This window comes from Andrena cerasifolii, chromosome 5 (genome assembly GCF_050908995.1).
Source record: "Andrena cerasifolii isolate SP2316 chromosome 5, iyAndCera1_principal, whole genome shotgun sequence".
Taxonomy (NCBI): Eukaryota; Metazoa; Arthropoda; class Insecta; order Hymenoptera; family Andrenidae; genus Andrena; species Andrena cerasifolii.
In genome coordinates, this window is record NC_135122.1 from 1518271 (window position 1) to 1542237 (window position 23967).

Here is a 23967-nt window from a genome sequence, read left to right on the forward strand (position 1 = left end):
GAGGACGAACTTTGGGCCCTTAAGGGGACTAGGCATTCGAAAAATAGATTTTTAATGCATTTTCTGAAAGTACTATCTTTTCTGAATACAATGCCGCTTGGTTTGTAGTAAAATTCGCAAAATTGCAGATTTGGCAGCTAAAAACGTGAAGCGGCAACCTATAGCGTCGCCTTTGCCCGGAAACTTTAAATGCGTTTTTCTCGAATATTTTTTTCTCTTCATTTTTTCCTGATTGCGAGCGAATTGAGGTTCAAATCGACTTGGAAAAAATTACAGGATGTGTAGAACATGTGTCATTTCGGCGCAAACCTCTGGTATGGTCTGTAAAAATTCGAGATTTTCATAAAAAAATTAAGAAGTCACCGAATTTTGGTAGCGTATCATCATTGTTTGTGTGTTACCAAAATCCGAATTTTTACGGACCATATCAGAGGTTTGCGCCGAAATGACACATGTTCTACACATCCTGTAATTTTTTCCAAGACGATTTGAACCACAATTCGCTCGCAATCACGAAAAAATGAAGAGAAAAAAATATTCGAGAAAAACGCATTTAAAATTTCTGGGCAAAGGCGACGCTATAGCTTGCCGCTTGACGTTTTAGCTGCCAAATCTACAATTTTGCAAATTTTACTATAAACCAAGTGCCACTTTATTGAGAAAAAATAGTACTTTCGGAAAATGCAATAAAAAAATCGATTTTTCGACTGCCTAGTCCCCTTAATCTACTGAATTCACAATTATATCCTGTTAGTTCATTTGCTATAAAGAAATGAATCATTTTGTTAATTTACGTTAATTGTGGTCGTTTCTTGTCTGTTGAGCACAATGCACTTCCAAAATTGTTTAGCTATAAATTTAAGAACTGCATATTTTATAATACTAGTTCACAGTAGAGGAATCTATTTCTAGATACAGTTAGCCATTAATTTTCCTGAGAAAGTAGTCGAACATATATCTTATTCGAAGTATTACACTTATTGGATCGAAATCAGAGATATGCTTTCAATTATAATTGAAATTGTATATTCCCGAAGGAAGCTGTATCAAAATTCGATGCCTGCTTGTCCGATTTACAGAACTTGAGATATATGCGCGACACTTTAGTTTTATAGCATCTGGAATTGGTATTCTGAAGACGTAGTGCCACATATGTATTATGTACGTTTCGTTCACTCATTTTAATGTACATTTTCGAGAAAAACTGTGCGTGCCTACAAATTTTAGTAAATTAATGTAACACTTTTGATCAATTAATCGCTTTACTACTGTTTAATGATTCTCATTGACTTTAGTTTCTACTCAGTTTAAAATAAAACCTGTCTACATGATCCCCCCCCCCCCCATAAACAATTCACGAAAAAAGTTCTCACGCAAAGATTGTGAAATCATCTTTGCTAATTCCAATTGTACCTTTAATTCACGAAAAACATTAAAAACATTCTCAGGCAAAGATTGTGAAATCGACTTTGCTAATTCCAATTGTATCCTCGTTCTCCGTTCGAACACTGATTCCTCTGTCACTTTTTATACTTGACATTCCTTTATTGGCCACAAATCAATTCAGTGCTCAGATTTTCATCTTCGGTTTTAAGGAATTAGCGGGCGAGGCCTGTAGTTGACACAAAAACTTTTATAAGAGGGACATCTTCTGTTAAAAATGTCGTATGAAAATCGTTTTACGATGGAAAATAATAAAAACTTGGTAGAGACTAATTTAAACGAATGAAAGTCGGTAATAGATTAATAGCACATTCGCCAGCCTGCACTAGTGATATGAAACATTTTGTTTTAAGTCGACTTCATAGTTTTTTCTTATACAACGCCCGCTAATTCCTTAAAACCGAAGCTGAAAATCTGAGCACTGAATTGATTTGTGGCCCATTAGGAATGTCAAGTATAAATAGTGACAGAGGAATCAGTGTTCGAACGGAGAACGAGAATACAATTGGAATTAGCAAAGTTGATTTCACAATCTTTGCGTGGGAACTTTTTTCGTGAATTAAAGGGAATTAGCTTCTTTCATACATGAGTCAATTTGTGAATTTTTGTTGTGTTGATCTTATCAAGCTAATGTACCGCCGGACACTCTCTAGGAAATTTCACCACAAAGAAAACGTATATATGCGAGGAAATAAATTTATTACTTAATAAATTATAAATAAATTAACAATATTAAGTTAATAAACTTTTCCGCCTTAACGGCTTTCCTCCTGACTGCCACGGCCTCGACCACGACCACGGCCTCGGCCACGATACTGTGCGTGGATATTAACGTATGCGAATTTTACATGTTCGTTTACGTTAAACTCAGATATGTTTCTTTTTTTTTTTAATAAGTTTATTAAATATTTTCTAATTAATCCTACCTTTAAGCCTGATTAAATATGTAAATTATATTATACGTGTGGTAATACGTATGCAGTGGATTGGTGGATTTTGTGTTAAATTCCAGTTTTCAGATATGCAGCAAACATACAAGAAGCAAATAGAGGATCGAAGGTGAATAAAATCGTGTAAACGTATGATTTCTTTTCAATTTTGCCGTTGCAAAAACGAATATACACATTTTTGGCGTTTTTGGGCCATTTCGTTTGATTAATATTGTCGTTGCCAATACATTTCCATGCTGATCTACCATCACGTATCATGCATGAATATGAACCGTTCTGGAGATGAGGACCGTTATGAAATACGGCACTTAGTAATTTATATTTTTTATTACATATTGATATTGATTGTGGAGCAGCGGTAATTTACAATTAATTTGTATAATAATGTTGCCATTTTCATCATAAGAGAACAACAACAATTGCATTATAATAATTATTGGCGGAGTAGTAATTTCAATTTTAGTAAATATTTGCTCAGAACATTGTTTGCACAGTTTTTGCGAACTCGATTTCCAACCAATCGGTAAAGCAATATTAACATAATCTTGTAAAGGTGTACCTTTCTTTGATTTTAAACACAATTCTTTAACTGTCAAGGAGAGAATATAATGGCTGGTAGTGGTTGTTTCTTTATGAGAACATTTTCTGCAGTGTACAGACGTTGTCATTTCAAATTTAACTATTTTTTGGAGCCCTTGTAAATTATTGCATAATGCTAAAAAAAAATTCAGATGCGTCTTGTTGAATCTTTTGCAAAAATTTGCCTGCTATGAACCTCCCGCCGCTATCGCGCGAGATCTTCTTTACCATCGTGGCATTTCAAAAATGTTAACAACTAGCAGGTTATGGTTGAATGACAGCCAAGTGACATTTATAAATTATGCTTTCGAGGCGACACCTACTGGCGTCAAGTGGAGGAGGAAAACGTGACGTCATAACTCGTAATCCTAAGAGTATCATTTTTATAACTATTAATTCAGAATAAATCTTATATCTTTTAGACAAATAGCTCGATACATTAAGTAAAACGACATATGGGTTCGGAAAAAAAAATGATTCGCTTAATCGTGTAAAAACACCGGCGGTATGTCATAAAATAAGATAATAAGGCTAAAATAATTCCGACGACCTGTCAATTTCGCTATCTTTCGTGTATAGAGACATGGTCGCTCAGTGTGCCTATAGGTAGAGGGGAAGTGGGAATTATCTTCCAGACGCGACCGCGTCTGTTGATTAGCACGTGTATGCGTTTACATGATTTATACAAATCAGTACCCGGTATCATATTATTTAGTTTAAAAGATTTCCCATATTTAACTTTGTTTAACAGGAACTAAATTAATTTCCATAATAAAAGATATAAATTAGATATAAATAATGCTGAAACCAATTCAGTCATATGTAAAAACATTACCTGAATGAATAATGGCATATGAAATTATTAAAAATGGAAGAAAATGTTTGAATGTCTTATTACACGATTCTCTTCATACATTATTACATTTCTTTTCGCGAAGATTTATAAGTTTAATTTCTGCGGGCCTGTATTTATAAAGATTGTTGCAATTATTTTCGAAAATATACTGTATTAAAAAGGAAGAATTTAGGAGTCAGAAAGTATATAGTCCACACAAAAGTGGTATAAATACTATTGAATTATGATTGTGTGATATTGCAGCAGATAACACTTTTTGCTGAGCTTCGGAAAATATATATATATATATAAAATGTGTAATTACATATATGCAGAAATTATATTGAACTGACTAGTATTTTTAAATATTAATGCAGGTATATTTTTATTATAAACCTAATCCTCGTTAGTTACATATTTCCCTCTTATTCAGTGAAATTTCAGATTAGCACGATTAAACTAACAAAATAGTTAAATGCTTTGCTGTAAGCATTTACACATCAAAATAAAGTGTCAAATTTATTTGTGTGTCGCAGAACATATCCTCTTGTTTTGTAGAAAAATGTTAGTCTCAATTTGTACATTGCAATAAATGGAAGGATAGGTATGAGAACCCAAAGGCGATAAAAACAGAGCGTAGAAAATGAGACAAATACCTGATTAATATTTAACAGCAAGAGTTTTAGTCTTCTCTTAAAATATAAGTTTTCGTAATTTTAGTATAAAAATTTATTGATCACGTGTTACTGTGTATATTGATGGAGGTGAGAACAATTTCAAAAGCATTTTAGTTTAAGCGTCCATTCTACTTTACCGGACGAAAAAAAACCTATTTTCCACGAAGTTTTTTTCAGGAACTATTGTACGGATTTTAATGTTTTTTGTTGTTAAACGTTCATTAATCCTTGCTATATAGAATCGTATTTTTCATGTTTCCAATATGTAATTACAAATGTGTGGATTTAAATCACGATTTGTGTGCCTCAGTGAGAACTGGTGTATCCATAAAGTGGACTAGAACCATCCGGTTATCAAAAATAGTTTTTGTCCCATCCATAAAAAATATTGAAAAGTAGACAGAAAATCCAGATCTTTTTCTTCACAAGGCCGCTACTTTGTAACCACTCTTGATAAATCAATATTTCTAGACCACGTTAGGCGTACACCCCTATAGGACCCTATCATTCTATTTTTATCATTTTAGAACCAGCTTGACGTCGATGAGGGCTTCCGCAGTGTTCTCCCTGAGGCATAAACATTGCGCCTAAAATCCAAACATTTGTAATTATATTTTGAAAAATATTGTATATAAATATTTCAATACCAATAAATATTTGATTCCAAATACTTGGCGCTGCGCCCCGAATTGGTGTTGCTAAACTGAGGAATAAACTCTGTCTTTCTGTTGGGTGCGCGCGCGCGTGTGTGCGCATGCGTGCGTGCGTGCGTGCGTGCGTTTGTGTGCATGTAGAATAAATGTGACTGCGTATCTAATATGTATATGTATATGTTTATGTATTTTAGATTGTAACGGAGTATTGTAAATTATTAATACTAAGACAATTAACATTTTTTCAATTTCGCAGCGCCAAGTATTTTGAATAATTTATTTATTGGTATTGAAATATTTATTTGTATAAAATAAAAATATATCTGCTTAATATTATTTAATACATTTTTTGTTCGTATAAATTGCCATTGTTATAATTGGCGCAATGTTTGTATATCATTAGTTTTGTAATGCTAACTATAGCACATAAATAAATTTATGACAGTTTTGTTTCGTTCGTCTGCGCGCGCGCGTATACTTGGCCCACTTTTTTGTACCCTTTTTTAGAAAAGGTAATTTTGTGGAGATTTCACACATTTTGTAGAGTTTATTGATGACTTGATAATTTTTTCACCCCCTCGAGGGTTATTTTTTTTTTAAATATATTGTATTATCATCCAAACTACGCACACCTGCAAAGCTTCAAGACAATTGGATTGGTGGAATTGGTTTAAATTTGAGTTTTCAGATAAAAACCAAACATACAAGAAGCAAACAGAGGATCGAAGCTGAATAAAATCGTTTAATTAATATAATACTATGTCACAATAATTTTTTTTCTCTGACGTGGATCACACTGTATCATCTTTTGCTTCGATTATCTGTAAATATATAAAATCCACATTTTAGTTACAACATAATGTAGAACTTATATAGAAATAGAGTGGCCCTTTGCTATAGTAAGTGTAGATACTACAAAATGTGTCCGAAGGAGGTGAGAGCGTATGGCAGAAAGTCTTGTTGCAGGAAATTTAAATGCTAATGGTAATAATTCAGCGAAAATGAACGAAGAAATCCAATATTTTTAACGCACAATTTATTGGTGTGAGAATACAATTAATTTAGTACACTCCTCACATTAATTAACGGATCATCTCTAGGAGCCCGAAAAATAGGGGCAAGTTCACATGATCATAACTCCGGTAAAAATAGTCGTATCGATATTTTGAAAATATGGTTTGAAAGCGTGGAATCTCTACTTTCAGCTGCTTTTTTCAAATTTTAGATGCATTGCTTTTCGGCACAGTTATAGCATATAAATAGCACTTGGTCATTTTTAAAAAATTTTCTTCAACTTTGCGATGTTCCACGGCATGCACGAAATTTTTAACATTCCATTTACACCACTCGATAGCGACCACTTTCCTGTGTAAAAAGAGGGTAATTAATTTCTTGTACAATTTTTTTCGGCCGAGTTATTTAACATTGAAGCAAAAATCGTTTTCTTTTGTCTTTAGTTGCTTCTAGCAAGTGATGCAATCATCGTAGAACGTTCCTGAAAAAAAAACAATCGAAAGATCAGACATTCCTCTTTAAGACGCATCTTAGACTTTTTCGATTCGGTTAAAATTTCGGTCTCCGATGTCCTTTCCAAAATATGCTTAAAAATTGCACAAATTCCATTTTCTCTTCAACTCGCTGTATCTTTGCGCGAGATGATCGGAACATCAATGTCTTCAGCTCATTTTAAAGCGGAGAGTCTGCCGATTTTTTTGAGTGCCACCGGAACCCGCTGCGATATTTTTTTACCTGTCACCTTTATGTTTGAAGTTACCGTTTCAGAAAAATACTGTTGTTCCCGCGATGGCGATCGGTTCTTGTTTCTATCCCCACCCGCCTACCTACGTAGGCGAAAGCGAGCCGAGCTACGGCGACCTGTAAGCACATGTGCAGCTCCCTGTTTTTTCAACTTCTACTACTGCCAGATACCACTGAATACGCTCTTAATATGCCACGGTGCTCGCTTACCGAAATGGAAGTAATGCGTGTCAATACACTTTTAGAGAATGGTTCTAGTCAACGACAGGTTGCTCGTGAGATGGGTGTAAGCCAATCCGTTATTAGTCGAGCACATTCTCGATTTCTGCAGTCTGGCCTGTTCGGTAGACAACGCGGCCATGGCCGCAAACGTGAGACAACCGCGAGGGGTGATAGAAGTATTGTAAGACACGTTCATGGATACCGTGACGTATCTGCAATAGATGTGGCTCGCAATACGATGAATCGTAGGCATGCTGTTTGTACGCAGACCGTAAGAAATCGGCTTAAGGATTTCGTTCCCGTCGACCAGTACGCGTTCCTATGCTAAACAGGGCTCGTAGGAGGTTGCGCTTAGACTATGCTTGCCATTATATGCGATGGAGACAGATGCAATGGGCAAATGTTTTATTTACGGATGAATCCAGATTTTGTTTACATGGTAACGATAGGCGTGTACGTGTCTGGCGCCGTTGTGGGGAGCGGTTTCACCAAAACTGTAACGACCACATTGTTGCTTACAATGGCGGTTCGATAATGGTTTGGGCCGGCGTATCCAGGTTTACCCGAACACCGTTGGTCGTGGTACCACCTCTTGGATTAACTTCTGAACGGTATGTGGCTGAGATACTCGAACCGCACGTTCTTCCAATACGTGCAAGAATTGAGAACTGATTCATTATAATGCATATTCAATGCTAATTCATTACAATGCTCGTTGTCACACAGTACTATTTAAGGTTGGTTTATACAGCCACTGAGCTGGGCCGTCCGTGCCGTGCCGAGCTTTTATGGTAAGCTTATGGAAGCGAGGAGCCGCCGAGCTTCTATGGTAAGCTTATGGAAGCGAGGAGCCGCCGAGCTTCTATGGTAAGCTTATGGAAGCGAGGAGCCGCCGAGCTCGGTGGGAACTCGGCGGCTCCTCGTTGTCCGCTGGGCCCGGGCTCGGTAGCCGCGCTCGTTGAGACGACGGGTCGGACGGGCCGAGTCCGTGCCCTATCGAAGTACAACGTTGCTGGATTTTATGCTCCCGACATGTAGGGTAAATCCCGGAAGCGCGGTCGACCTAATATAAAATGGCTATTAAAACTAATATAGATATTAATTATTTTATCAGAACAAACCTATATGTTCAGAATTTTATGCTGATTCAGAAAAACTGGTCGATATTTGCTTTAAGACAATATTTACTGTAAATCGTGTTGAAAACTGAAGTCATGACATCTGGTCACCTCCCCCGAGGTGGCGGGAGAAATGGTTTTCGGCATTGGCACAGACCACTCACATAATTATTCATGGAAAATTAACAAAGTATAAAGTAAAATTATTTATGAGTGAATACAACTACAGATTCATTGATATTTAATTTGTTTACGCTAAACAAGTAAAGAACACATCAAAGAAAAAGTGAGCTACCTACTAGCGATTAGCAAGGCAAATGAGTACAAAAGTGAATAAATAAACTAAATAAACAAAAATAATAATAAAATAATAATAAAAAATAAAAAATTAATAAAAAAATCATAACTCGACCATCTCACCTTTCTGCAGCGAGAGATAGTCTTCTCGTTAGAAAAGAGATTAGATGTAACCTCAATTTACCTTTTATATATATGTATATATCAGTCAAAAAATGAATGTGTGTATGTATGTTTGTTCCGCAAAGGGTTCTATACCACTGGACTGATAGTGATGCGGTTTTCACCGTTTTATACAGCATTTCTCCAGAAAGCTTTTGGTGTATGGAACATTTATATATGGCAAAAGGAAGCCGAGCAGTGACGATTTTAGTGAAGCACGAGCAGTGCCGAATTTAGTGAAGCATTTCTCGAGAATGCTCTACAGCGTGGTGGGGAGTCTTGGGACCGGCGGTCACCATCCAGCGTACAGGGGATACGATTCCGAGCGGTCGCTTCTCGCTTCTTTTTTGCCGAAGACGAGGGCGAGACGGAACGAGAGCGAGACAGAGGGATGGAAAGCAGAGCGAGGTGGTGCGAGATGGACGACGCAGGCAGGGTTTTCGGGAAATCCCTACCGTAGTGTAGGGGGAACATGCGTGTAGCCAGGGCCGGCTTAACTAAAGTCTTAGTAACTAAATTGTACATTTATTATTCACCTGAATATTTACAATAATGAAATTGCGTTAACATAACAATGCAATTTCATTATTGTAAATATTCAGGTCAATAATAAATGTACAATTTAATTACTAAGACTTTAGTTACAATGTTTTTATCCCCTTAATACTCTGTGACAATCAAACTTTTGCCCGGGCAACGCCGGGTACTTTAAGCTTATAGTAGCCTATAAATCCAGAAAAACAAAGAAGGAAGCGAAATGACGCTATTCATTCAACTGTTTGGCTTCTACAGAAGTAACTGGTCTGCACTTTAACGCGTTTTTACGTACAGAATCTGAAATACAGCGACTCGACCAACTACTCTCCGGCACGACCGCGTCTCCCGGATTTACCCTAGAGGAGTCATACCTGACAAGCGAATGTCCCGAGGTGTAGCTTCATGACTTTATTGCTGTTACGTATGTGGATTTTTCCCCATACGCCGCTCTCAACCACTTTTCGAGCTCGCGTCTACGAAGGGAAAACGCCCTAAAAATCCTTTTGCTTATCACATACCACTAAGGGGGGTCATGATCTCGACCATCTGGATCACGACCATGGGAACGGGAGTGACACGACGACGACCCCGAAGAATTTCCTTATATGGAAATTTCAAATGCATCCCCACTCATTTTTGGGACTATATAAACCCTTTGGTTTCTACCCTCTGCGGTTAAAAGCAGTACAGTTACGCGTAGAGTAACGTGGTGTCACGCTCGTACCGAGTCGGTTGAATTCAGTAAGATCGAGCTAAAGTCTCCGTCGGAATCATAGTTGACCCCATAGAATCCGCGAGTTCGGTTTACATTCTATTGGGCACTTTGTTATAGCCGCTCGTACGCCCCGCATCGCCAGTGCGTCAACACCGAGCAAATTAGTGGTAATTTTCACACATTTATTACACTATTTTCCCGCGACATTCACATTTGTACCAACTAATCTTGAATACACGAATGGTGTTCCCTTCTAAATCGAGTTGATTCGTTAAAACCCATCTTTTACCCAGCGATCCTTATAAACTTAGTAGCGCTCACCCACTGATACAACTTTACCGCTCGAGTTGTATCAAATAAAAATTAAGAGTTACGAGGCATTAATAACATTTCCCGCGACTCCCTGATCTAGCATCAGGTTAGTTTGCAACCTTTCATCCAAATAAAGGAATTTTACCAACCTAGTGGCTCCCCGATTTCGCATCGGGTTCGTCCACGTTTAACCCTCCTACGGCTCCCTGATTTCGCATCAGGTTCGTCCGTATCCTACAGCTCCCTGGTTTCGCACCAGGTTCGTCTGTAAGTCTACCAACCTCCGAACAGCTCCCTGGTTTCGCACCAGGTTCGTCTGTGAATAATCCAACCTCCTAACAGCTCCTCGACTTCGCGTCGAGTTCGTCTGTGAACATCATCCTAGTGACACCCCGATTTCGCATCGGGTTCGTTCACGACGTTTCACCCTCCTGCGGCTCCCTGATTTCAAATCAGGTTCGTCCGCGCTTGACTCCATTCCTAGAGGCTCCCTGATTTCGCATCAGGTTCGTCCTCGCCGTCAATAATCCAAGCGGCTCCCTGATTTCGCATCAGGTTCGTCCGCGCACCTTACTAACAAATTCGTTAACCATATTCCTTGGGAAATACCCTTCTCGCCGGCCTCTCGCGTTGCCGCAGCCCCGGCTCGTAACATTGCCTACGCTTCTTTAGCTGGTCGAAAGCGCGAGACTGATCAGTTCTAAACAAATCTTCGACCAGTGAAGACCTTTAAGTTCTGTCATTCGGAATATCTTACTCACTTCCAATGGAGCACTTAGCCATAATGGCAATTATATTGGAAGATGGTCGTGACAAAAGAAGCCAGAGAAGATGGAGTGTCCACCCTTTGTGGAAAAATAAAACCCAGCGAGGGGAATTTCAAATATACAATACCCTAATTGACCACGAGAACAAATTTTACAATTACTTCAAGATGTCGAGAAATACGTTTGATGCCCTACTGGATACAATCAAACCGATATTAACGATAAACGATACAAATTAGAAACAGTCGATATCACCGAGAGAACGCTTAACAATTTGTCTGAGGTAGGTACAGAAGTTTATTTTTTTACATGTGCAGGAAATAATAGAAAATCCTGTGTAAATACTGTGTCCGCGAAACAATAAACATCTGGATATTTCCTAACGTATTCGAAATAGAAAGAAATATTTATATGCAATTGCGTGGTTGAGGGGAGCTAATTTACTAGCACCGACAAATTTTTTCTTAGATTATTATTTTAAAAGATACGATGGTTCAAGCTTGTCTTTTTTAAATAGAACTACAGTAAACCCTCGTTACCAGCCCGACGAACGGGGCTGGCGGCGGGCTGCTAACGCGTTGTGGACACTATTCCGCACGGCCAATGAGCGAGCGAGAGAGAACGAAAGAATCAACACGAATCGACACGAGCCGACACGAGCCTTCGTTTCCTCTCGCTCGTACATTGGGTTTTCTCACTCTCGTCCTAAGGATTTCAATAAATAGTGGGGATAGTCGCCGGGCTCGTAACGCATGGTAGAAACGGACTGGTAACGCAGATTTACGTATGGCGACTTTTTGTTCGTGAAACGCGAGACTGCATCGTTGCAGAAGGTCAATTGAAACAATTGTGGAAAAAGTGATGATACCATCGACGAGGGGCAGTTGTCGGCAGACGCGTGAAAACTCGTTGTTTCTGTCGGTCTTATAAGGCCCGATTCACTTTCGTGGTACGCGTGAAGCCGGACGATTTTATGACCCGCCAAATTAGTATTAGGTGACTGTTTATATCCGAGCCTTCTTTTGTCCCTTAAGACGGAATAGCAGTCGCATTTCGACTTTTGACTAGTGAAGAAGTGTACATAATCGTGCAAGTGACGTTTATCCTGGTGAACAACAAGAGGAAATGTACATCACTTTAAATAGAGCAGAAGTTGGAAATCATGCAGAAGTTGACTAATCAGATACCAGAGGGCATGCTGGAATATTGCATTGTAAGTACTGATTAAGACAGAATTATTATTGTAAATATGTGTAAATTCAAGTAAGAAAGAATGGGAGGGGAATAAGGGACGCGCTTGTGTACATACATATGTAATTAGAGTATGTATGTAATTCATAAGTGGTCGGCTGTCGTCTCTTCTTTTCACCGAGAATATGTAATATGGTACAGAATTAAAAATTTCAATTTCGAATACTACAGATTATTTTACATTCCGCGAATAATTTGTCCCACTCGGCTGTAGCGAAACGAATTAGAATATGTATTATAAATACGAAAAGCGCCGATGCATTGTAGGAGCCCGCATGCGGGTCGAGTTCGACCTCGAACTGAAAGACGGAGCGAGACAAAGTATCATGCTTTCTCTTTTTCGTAGCCGACGGCATCTTCGTGTCGACTCTTTCGTTTCCTCTCGTTCGGTCATTGGGTTTTCTCACTCTCGTCCGTAGGATTCCAAGAAACGGTGGAGATTGTCACCGGGCTCGTAACGCATGGTAGAAACGGGCTGGTAACGAGTATTCACTGTATATATTTTTATTGGAATAATATATTTAGACTATGTATATTGCGAATATTTAATGTATCTTTCTAGAGAGCCACACACGTGGATCGTCACGCAAGCCAAGGTGTAGCTTGTGTTTCCTTTTTTTTTTTGGTTAAGGTGCTCCGCACTGTTATGGTCGTCAAAGGAACAGATCTTAGTTTAGTCGTGGTTTGAACACGGAGTAAACACAACCGTCCTGATAGTTTTCCATACCATTCTTTTATATTACATTTAATCATATTAAATATAAGTTCAGACAAAGAAAAGTGTATTTCATTTAGAAGCCCAAGACGTGATTGGGACTAGAAAAGTAGTTTTTCTACAGGTTATGGGCCCAACACGCTTCCACTGCGCAACGGGTTCTTTTGTGTCTTGGTGTTTTTAGTGAGTTACTTTAAACATTGTCGAAATACATACTGTAGTGATCCGAAGTGTGCTTTCAGTTGTTTTCCTTTGATAAATGAAAAAAAAGTGATAAGGAAAAATGGCAGATAAAGATACATACAGTCTTACAAAATTCGACGGCAAAAATTTCGCTCTTTGGAAATTTAGCGTGTCGATCGAAACATTAGATTATACATCAGTAGACAGGGATAATTTTATCCTACTTTTGGCGCAAAATCTCACCAAATCATTTAAGCCAGCTCACTGTGGCGGCAGGCAGCAGGCGGCAGATGGCGGTCGGCGAGCGGCGTTCGACGGGCGGCGGGCGGCAGGTAGCGTCCGCAAAAAACTGCCCCCCCCCCCAGGATCTGATTTTTACTGTGCCCAGAGCCTCTGGGCCAGAGGTTTATTCGGCAGAAGTGATTCAGTTTTCGTTCAACGCTCACTACGGATAGTACCGAATACTTCAGTACCAAAATGTGTGGAAATTTTTCATTGCTAGAGTTAGCAGCTATTGCTATTTCGTTGGAGGAGGACAACGCTGAAGAAAAGAAGGTGCCAAAAGAATGGGTGCACAAGAGTTTGTCGAAACGGAAAACGGGAGGAGAATTTTTCACATTATACAAGGAATTAATGGATGACGACTCAAAGTTTCACCAATACTTCCGAATGTCAATCTCCCAATTTAACGAATTATTGACGAAATTAGGACCTTCAATAGCGAAACAAGATACGAGGTTTAGGAAGGCAATAACGCCAATTGAGAAGTTAGCAGTATGTTTAAGGTAAATACATTTAAATTACATATTACAATTTTACTATAGTCCAAGTATAAATAGTATTTAACCTATTCGCGTATGCGTTTCACATATATCTCGTTTCCCAAATTAACGAAATTAAAAAAAAACTGAAATTACGCAAAGAAATTAACACAGGAGTAGCACTAAATGAACAGATTCAGGACGGTATGACCGGTGAGTCATTGCAAGCGGAATTTTGAAAGTCGCAAAACAAACTAATCCAAGTTAAAGAAGGAATTTCTTGGCTTTATTATATTAAATGAAAGTACGCTGTATAGTTCCTTAACATCAGGATTACGATTATTTGAACGGAAATAATAATAACAAAAGGCGGCCACTGTGTATTTCATATATTTTGCAATTTTATATACATACAGGGTGTCCGCGTGGAAATAAAGTGTATACATTAAAGCTTATTGAATTTGTCTTGGAACGCACTATCAACTCAGGTCTTCAAAAAAAATAGTTCCATTTGAAAAACCGAACTTGACCATCGTATCTTTTAAAATAATAATCGGAAACAAAATTCGTTCGCGCTAATAAATGGGCCCCCTCGAACCATGCAATTCCCTATTTTTTTTATATTTTTATCAACAATAGTTTAAGAGATATCGCGCTGTCCATTCCTTAGTGGGACACCCTGTATAAGTAGAAGTGCATTTTCGTGGTAGGTTTAACCTAAATTGGTACCCGAAATAAATCGCTGTTATAAACTTATATAAAATACGTAGTGCTGGTAAAAATTTTAGTAGACGAAATTATATTCAAGCAACAGTTATAGGTTATAAAATGTAAACCAAAAACACGTAGCTTGACTAACACAGGTGCTTTATTATGGACGTTCAGATGCGGGATGTATGGGTCAGAAGTGTGCGGGAGATTTGAGTCTACCCACACATCTCCACTTTCTTTCCAATGAGCTGTTTTTGCTACTATTTTTTATATATCTATAATGTCACTTATTTATAAAATAAAGACTGAGAGCGATAGAGAGAGAGAGAGATAGAGCAAGAGCAGAGAGAAAGACACCCGCAAATATCGCATAAAAAATATTGCGTTTAAGTCCTCCGAATAACGTAACTAGTACAAGCAGGTGACATGCTTTGGTAATTATTTACATGCTTTCTGTCCTCACAGATTTTTATGACCTTGAAATGTGTTGTAAAACTAAACATTCTGGACAACTTTTTTCTATACATGTTACCGCCGCACGACCTTTGTTTTCGAGATATTTGCGAAAAACTTCTGTTGACTTATTCCGACACAATGCATTCCACGTTCCAACTTGTCCCGGGTATTAGTATTGGTTGGGGCTAGATTTGAGCGGAGGTCGCGCGCCCACTCGCGGGCGCGTAAAGCATGGTAGCGAACCGATGTGAGTTTGGAGATTTGATCAGAAACATGCGGATCGCTACCACGTTCTACGTGCCCGCTCGCGGGCGCGCGCCCAACACACTAATCTAGCCCAAACCTATACTAATACCAGGCCAATTTGTAAAGTAGAATGCGTTGCATCGGAATAAGTCACAAGAACAACATGTTTCAAGGTCCTCAGAATCGGTGGGGAGGGACAGTTTCTAAATAATTACCATAATGTTAACTATGAATTCGTCAATTTAAAAAATTCGCCGGTCTTTCCTTTTTGACTTATCTCCGAAAAAAACGATTTTTTATTAAGAAAACTACCTTAGGACTTTTTTTACACAAACAATAATGTCATATTCGGATTCAACACCACAAAAAACATACAGATGCCAGGTTTTAGCCAATTTTTCTTAAATAAGAGGATTTTGCCGTTTTTCACGGACGCCACAATAACATGAGTAAAATAGGTTTGCAGATATAATTTTCAGGATATCTTAGTTACTATGAGTACTTTAAAAATGTATATTCGAAATCGGGAAACTCCATTCCCTATAAGTGAATGTTTACTTGTGAGCGCAATCGTCGACCCCAATTAACACTAGGACAGATGTTTAAAAGTAGTGTAGATCTTTCCACTGTTTCTGTTGGTTTTGGTTTAACTAATGAAAGTTTATTTATGCAAAAATTATCTTTTATATTACTGCTCTGGAATGCATGAGAGGACAGGGCTATAATGTTTATATCAGGATGTTTATAGCGATAGCATGACCAACCGATAGAGTCCCTGTGCTTGACGGATCTCTCCTCAAGAAATCATTCTGCCGAATCGTTTCGTTCTATAAAGACATTCCTTCCAAGTGCCCTGATTAAAATTAATATTTAAAACTATTGATGTGTCTTGATTTTCCATGGCCTAATTCCCAATAGTTTCTGATGTGCGCACCCGCATTCGTGTCCATTCTTGGCGGCGCAGGTCAGCCACATCGGTGTACGCGAGCTTATAAGCTGAAGAAGCTCCTGCCCATCGAAAACGGTAAAAAAAAGTCGGCCTATATGCTTCTTCCAAATATCCGTCTTTGTATTAACCTGGGATCGACGGTTAGGTTCGGCAGCCAAAGCGAGGGTTTATATTTCGCACTACTTGATGATGTTCCGTTACGGGACAAAAGAGTGAAGCCTAAATTCGTTCGTCGTTTACAACCGATAATTGCTTGTTTTCGAAGCGTTCGTCGAAAACATCTGCTTCCTAGATTCTCCAAAGGCAATAAAGCCTCTGCAGCCTTTAAATATTCTAACAGTTTTTGCTCGTCGTTAATTCTGATCCGCGTGTACCGGCGTTAATCGCCAGTTCACGAGACAATACAATCATGAACCGCGACCCTGGTGAGGCGCTCTGGCCGATCAAGCAGGCTATTTTTTAGGCGATTATAATAAGGGCATTTATAACACCCTTTAAAAATCAAGTATACACGAACTTGGAATACGTATACTAGGGTGGACTTTAGTTACTCTTGTGCAAAATTTTTTTTTTAAATTCATTTGATGCGACCCTTGCAATCTGTTCTACTCGGTAAAAAACTAATTCCCTCCAAATTTCAAGTCGATCGGACAAAGGGAAGACGTGTCGCAACGAGTTTGTTTATGCAAAAAATTTTAATTTTGCGAAAAATGAAAAAGTACACATTTTTTCAATCCCACTGGTCATTAAACACTATTTTAATGTAATATTCTTATTATATCAAAGCAAAAATTAAATTGTTTAATGAATTTGTTTAAGCAAAATTTTTAATATTTATTTTTTAAATATAAAATTTGATCTCACATTAATATAAGGAAAAGTAGAAAAAGACAGTTAAATACTTATAATTAAATATTTTATTTATAGGCCTAAGTATAATAAGAGTATAAATAATTTTTAAAAATCTGTACTTAATGTTGTTTTATCAATTTTTGGGTATTTTTCCCTATAATCGGTTACAATTTGTAATATGAATTGTTTTTCTTCTTCGTTTTTGCATAACGTTAAATTATAATCTTTCATTAATTTTACTGCTCTTTCTGCAACGTCATTCACAACTTCTAATTTTGTTATAATACCTGTCGCTTCGATATAATTATTATTAGTTTCCCATAGTGCTGGATCAATTAAAAGAAAATCTGAATTTATATTGAACCGTTTGAAAAAATTATTTGATTCAGATGATACGAAATGTTGTATTTCCAAATTCGCAAGATTTTTAATTTCTATAGTCGTTGTCATGTATCTCTTATAATTATTATTATTGTTTACATTTTGTAGTGCTTGCACCATCGATCTTTTTGTTTCTACTGAAACTTTTTTATCAAGAAACGATAGCGCCGCATTCTCCGGTGACAAGTACCATAAATGGTTCACAATTTTTTTTAATGCCACATCGCTTATTTCTTCGTTAACATTTTTGTAATGAATTATATTTTTGATGAATTCTAGATCTACACGTGGCGCCATAGCAGCCATTGGGGTCAAAATCCACGGCTCAATATAAATGTTAATTAGAAATACACATGTATTTATTATGTAACCGAAAGGAATCCCCCAAGAAAAATTATTGCTAATTCTAAAAGTTCTTTGTAGTCATCTCTTGGGTGACTCATTTTTGTGTAATTTTTAAAAATTTCGATTTTTTTTGTATATCATTAATATGTTTCAGAACGTAATCGTCGTGCGTTCCCGGGATGTAATTATTTTTATTAATTTCAGGCCAACTATTTTGAAATTTTTTAAAAAGTTGAATATTCGGGCCTGTTGTTTTCGGCATTTTTAATTCAAAGACCCCACGCAACACAATTTCGTATATGTGATGGCGACAAGGAAAATACAAAAGATCTCTTTCAATTGTTTGTTCTAGCAACACACATGCGCCCTGTAATCGTCCCGTATTTGACGAAGTCGTGTCACAGCATAAAGCTTCTACGTGGTCCGTTAAATTCCATTCTTCTAAGGTTGCAAATATCGCCAAGGCCTGATCGCTTCCACGACTGGAAGGAATCGCAGGTATCCCCAATAATTTTCGTACACCGTTGCACGAAATTACCACTGGAAGTCGCTCCACAGTTTTCTTGGCCAAAGTAGGCAACATCGCGCCATCCCAATCTACAGTTATCCCCCTGAGATTAATTTCTCCGAACATTTCTCGCAGATGTTTGGCGTGATCTGCGCGAAAATTATGGCGAAATCGCCGAAGAGAACTGCGATTAATAATTAATTCATTTGTATTGTGACCTAAGCTCTCTGCTGTTGCCATAATAATACGAACAGCATCGCGATCGCTGATTTTGCACGCATCTAAAGCTGCAACTAACTTTGAAGAAAATGCTTGGACTTTCCCTCTTCTCCTTTTTCGGTCACTCGGCCCAGGTATATTCGAATGACCTTCAACTTCTGAGTCACTGGATACCTGCAACCCCTCAGGAACATTCCCAATGCTCGAATCTAACGGTACATTCATTGTCATTTCGTCGCTGGATGACGACGAAGATTGTAGCTGCACTGTTTCTGTAATGTAAAAATAATTATACTGAATTTATTTCTAAAACGTTAGAAATATACTTAAAAGAGTTAAATTTTAAAAATATATGTTACCTTGTACAAGTGATTGTTGACCTTGTTCTTTTAGTGTTTTCGTCCGTTCTTCTCGAAGAGTTTTCCGCTTTTCTTTTTCTGCTAAAGCACGATCACTGGCACCCATTAGTCCAACTCGCCCTTTTTCCCTCTGTTTCAATAGAAATAATTTATCCTCTTCGATTTTTATCATTTCTAAAGCATTCGCATGGGCGATGTCAAATAAATCGTCCAACGAATCTTTGAATTCTTGTTCCCGCTGTATTTGGATTGCAGTTCGACGATTGACAGATTTATATAATGTTCTCCATTTCTGATAAAGAGACTTCAACTTGTCAATGCTATCCGACGTCTTCTTCACTGGTATTCGTGCTTTCTCCCAAAATATTTCAGTTTCTTTTATAACTAGAGTAGCACTTGTTTTAAGGTCCAGCTTCACTTTTCTCATATTATAGAAAAGAATTCGTAACACTTGTCCGTTACTCGGCAATTTTGCACCAACAATTTGTTGTTCGTAGTAGTCCAATATAAACAATTTATCACTACTTCTTGTCTCCATTTTTGCTCACTGTCACACTAACAAATTTCGATACTTCGTGATGCGAATACCTCGAACTCTCGACGTAAAATGAGGTTTCTTTTACTAAGGGACTAAGGGACTAGGAAGCAGGTATAAAACTGGAAATAGAAGGATAGCTCTTTGGAAGGGGTACAGTATTGTCTCGTTAGCGACTCGATTTTGTGTACACGATACCGACTCTTCGCTATCCCCACCACTTTTGTCTCACTCTTGCCCGGCGAAAGCTGGAGCGAGATGGAACGAGAGCGAGCGAGAGGCACTGAAAGCGAGCGAGGACGGTACGAGACCGACGACGCGTTGATGTTTTATCTCGCTCCGTCTTTCGGACGCCTGACACTCTGTCCTTTGCGTGCGCGACGGGCGTGCGCGATGGTCGCAAGCGCGTATCGTGGGCACGAAACCGCTTCGCAAAATCTTGACGCAGGCCCGGTTCAAGTCTTTTTTGCGCCCTAGGCGAACTTGGCAAATTGTAATATTTTATTTTGAAGTATATTTTAAACAATACCAGCAATGAAAATACCATTATGCACCTCTTGTCGACTTTCCGCCCTAGGCATTGGCCTAATTTTGCTTATAGGGACAAGCTAAGCTTACAGGCAGAGATCATTATGTACATAGCCAAAGAAAGTACATATATAACGCGTCTTAGACTAAATAAATCATTTATACTTTTGAAAAATTAAATTCTAATATTTTCTATTTTATGTACATATTTGTAACAACTATGCCAAATTTCCTAAATGAAAGGAAAGCCAATCTCGACGACCTTCGTACAATTGTATATATCAGCAACCAAGCAACAATTCATGCGCAGTCGGAGCACATACATAATTGTACGAAGGACGTCGAAATTGGCCTTCCTTTCATTTAGGAAATTTGGCATAGTTGTTACAAATATGTACATAAAATAGAAAATATTAAAATTTCATTTTTCAAAAGTATAAATGATTTATTTAGTCTAAGACGCGTTATATATGTACTGTCTTTGGCTATGTACATAATGATCTCTGCCTGTAAGCTTAGCTTGTCCCTATAAGCAAAATTAGGCCACTGCCTAGGGCGGAAAGTCGACAAGAGGTGCACAATGGTATTTTCATTGCTGGTATTGTTGAAAATATACTTTAAAATAAAATATTACAAATTGCACTGCAACTGTTTTAAACTACGAATAAAAATTCAGAGTAAGGTCATCAATAAACTCAAATAAATGTATTATAATAAAGGGCGCAATTTGACAAGTTCGCCCAGGGCGCAAAAAAGATTCGTGACGGGCCTGCGTCAAGATTTTGCGAAGCGGTTTTCGTGCCCACGGTAAGCGCTTGCAACCATCGCGCACGCAGTGTTCTATCTCGCTCCTCCCTCCGGCCAGAAAGAAGCGAGAAACGAACACTCGGAATTAGGGTTCTGTTCACGATACCGACTCAACGCCGGTCCCGACCAGCGAGTCGCTAACGAGACAATACTGTACTGGTTATACCGTTGGCAGCTGCAGCGGCCAGAGCCGAGCGGTTCCCGCGCGTAGACAATACAACGACGCGACCGTTTGGCGCGCTCATAGCTCTACTCCGTAATGTAATAAACCAAAATATTGACAATATTGTTGAAACTTTCAAGTAAAATTACGTATTATACAACCAAAAGATGATATTTTTATGTTATAACAGTAACTCTTATCATTAAAACATAAAATTTGAGTTGCATGTAAAATTAAAGGGAAATTACTGAAATTTTCAAACTTCAAACCGATTGCGACACCCTTTCCTGTTGTCCAATTGAGTTCTTCTTTGCAGAACTTATTTTTTTGGATCTGGAACAGATCTAGGGGGTCGCATAAAAAAAATCAGATGGTCGAAAAATAAGGTCCACCCTGGTACAGGCACGCGTGCACTTGACCGCGTGTGAAAAAGAATACTTTTCGCATTTCAATCCTGGGTAATTCAACGCAAAATCGGACATTTTTCGGAGTACCATGTGGGATTTTTGTGAAACTTGCATATGTTGTAGTCTTTCGTGATACATAAATGTATTTCAAAGTATATTTTAAATTTTTAACATTGTGGAAATTGACTTTGTTTCCATTCAATTATAACTGTTGAATTAAGAGAAAGGTAAGAATGACCCGATATGAAAGTGCATAATAGGGTGGTCCTTAGCTATAGGGGTCGAAATTTTTTTTTTGTTTTTTTTTTGTCGCACCCCCCCTAAATTATGACACTTGATGAGAAAATGATATGTGCAAAATTTCAAAGTGATTGGACAACGGGAACCCCTGCCACATTTGAGTTGAAGTTTTGAAATTTTAGTAATTTCTCGTCCGTTTCGGACATAATTGTTTTCGGCTATTTTTGAAGTATCAGTGAATATTTTTTAATAAAATCACAATTTATTAGATACATAATAACAATATTTATGTATTATTTACAAAAATATATAAGAAATCTTCGAATTTTATCTCATAAAACTAGTATATAACGCAGCGTATAAGCTACTGTACGCAGTCGGGTGGTTGTTCGAGTTAAATCATAGTTGTTTCTCGATGCACAAAAAGTTTATTATTTGTTTTTGTAATAATGATTATAGTATTAGCACTTGGGAATGAAATTTTTTTACATGGTTATAAACAAAATACTCTTTATTGAAATTTAAGTTATATATTATAGATTGAAGGTAATAAATTGGCGTATTATTAAATTGAATATATTTTTCATTATATATTTTGTGTGAAGATACATTTTTTCACATTAGGGTAATATCTCCTATAGTCTTCAATTATTTGTAAAATATATTGTTTTTCTTCCTCGTTTTTGATCAGCAGATTATTGTATTCTGATATAAGTTTGACACCACGTTCAGCGGTATCATTCACCACTTTTAAATGTATTGCAATTTGTAAACCTTTCTGATACGAAATGTCGTTTGCCCACAGTGAAAGGTCCTTTTCTAAAAAGTCTGTCGGTATATTGTACCTATTAAAAAAAAATTTAGTTTCTATGGAAATGAAGCTATCAATATTTATTTCTACATAATGTTTTACGTTTTCCGGAAGTATTGAAACTTTCTTTACCGAATCTTTCGGCTTCGCCTTTTTTAGAGCCACAATCATACGCTCTTTTATGTCCAAAGGTATTGTGTCATCGAAAAAGGATAATGCCACATTCTCTGGTGCAAGATACCATAAATGTATAAATTTTGAAGGAACTTTAGATCTTGAAACGGTGTTTTTACGGAAATGGGTGCATTAATCCAAGCTTTAATATATAAATTAGCTAAAAAGATACATATATCACTAATACCTAGTATTTCGCTACTGCTCAATAAAAATTCTTGGCGGAATAAATATATTTAAGTATGTAAATTGCCTTAGCCATCCACCTGGCATGATGGAAAGCTCCAGGAACACGGAAAGTATTTCCTCGTGGATGAGATCCACGAAGAAAAACTACCATCAGCTCTAGAAATTCTTTGTAATCTTCTCGTGGCTGCTTCTGCTCTATGTTGTACAACCAGAAGTCTAATTTTTCGTGTATATCCTGGAGCTTTCCACTCACATAACTGTCTTCTGTACTTGATTTAAATTTTAATTGATCAATATTAGTCCAAGCTTTGCGGAATTTTTTAAAAAGAGGTATTTCAGGACTGGTTGATTTAAAAAGTTTTTCCTCAAACACACTTTTTAAAATTATCTCGTATATGTGATGACGACAAGGAAGATATAATAAATCGCATCCTATCATTTGCTCTAACAGAACACAAGCTCCTTGAAATCGTCCTGTATTTGAAGATGTAGTGTCACAGCACAGTGTTTGTACGTTGTCTTTTAGGTCCCAATCTTGTAATAAATTATAAATTGCTGACGCTTGTTCATTGCCGCTACTGTTTGGGATTGCAGGGATCCCAAATAATTTTTCCATGTTGTCATACGTAATTATAACAGGAAGTCTATCCGTATGCTCCGTTTTTGTTGCGGATGGCAACATTTTCCCGTCCCAATGAACAATAGCCGTCACTGGTGGAGTTAGCTGAAATGCTTCGCGTAGTTTTGTGCTATGATACGTTGTCGAGAACGATGGATCGAAGATCGATTAATTATAAGCTAATCTAAATTGTGACGCAGAGCTTCAGCAGTAGCAATTATAATTGGAACTTTTGCACATTCAGACAATACTCCGCAGAGAGGATAGACCGGCAATCCAAATCATTGTCATATTTTTAACGTTGTACCTCAATTGAACGAGGGGCTGCAGGTGTTGTATTCCGTATTTTTCGTATTACTTTTATTTTATTAAATAACTTTATACAAATAACGGAAACTAAGACGATTACAGATAAATACTAGATTATAGATTCAGAACTAGATTCTCGTGTCCAGACTATTCGGACTGCTCAAGTGCTTCTGACTGGAAGAATTGCGTGTAATATATATATATATATGTACGGTTTTCGGTAA

General features: G+C 37.6%; 1 protein-coding gene across 1 annotated transcript; it reads right to left on the reverse strand.

Annotated features, from left to right (window-relative positions):
- Window positions 1-21649: 21649 nt before the first annotated feature.
- Window positions 21650-23659, reverse strand: LOC143368764 (uncharacterized). Its single transcript, XM_076811822.1, has 2 exons — window positions 22839-23659; window positions 21650-22726 (listed from the first exon to the last, which is right to left on the reverse strand). Exons 1-2 carry the CDS (start codon window positions 23495-23497, stop codon window positions 22228-22230), a joined length of 1158 nt encoding a protein of 385 aa, XP_076667937.1. The 5' UTR covers window positions 23498-23659; the 3' UTR covers window positions 21650-22227.
- Between the last annotated feature and the right edge of the window lie 308 nt (window positions 23660-23967).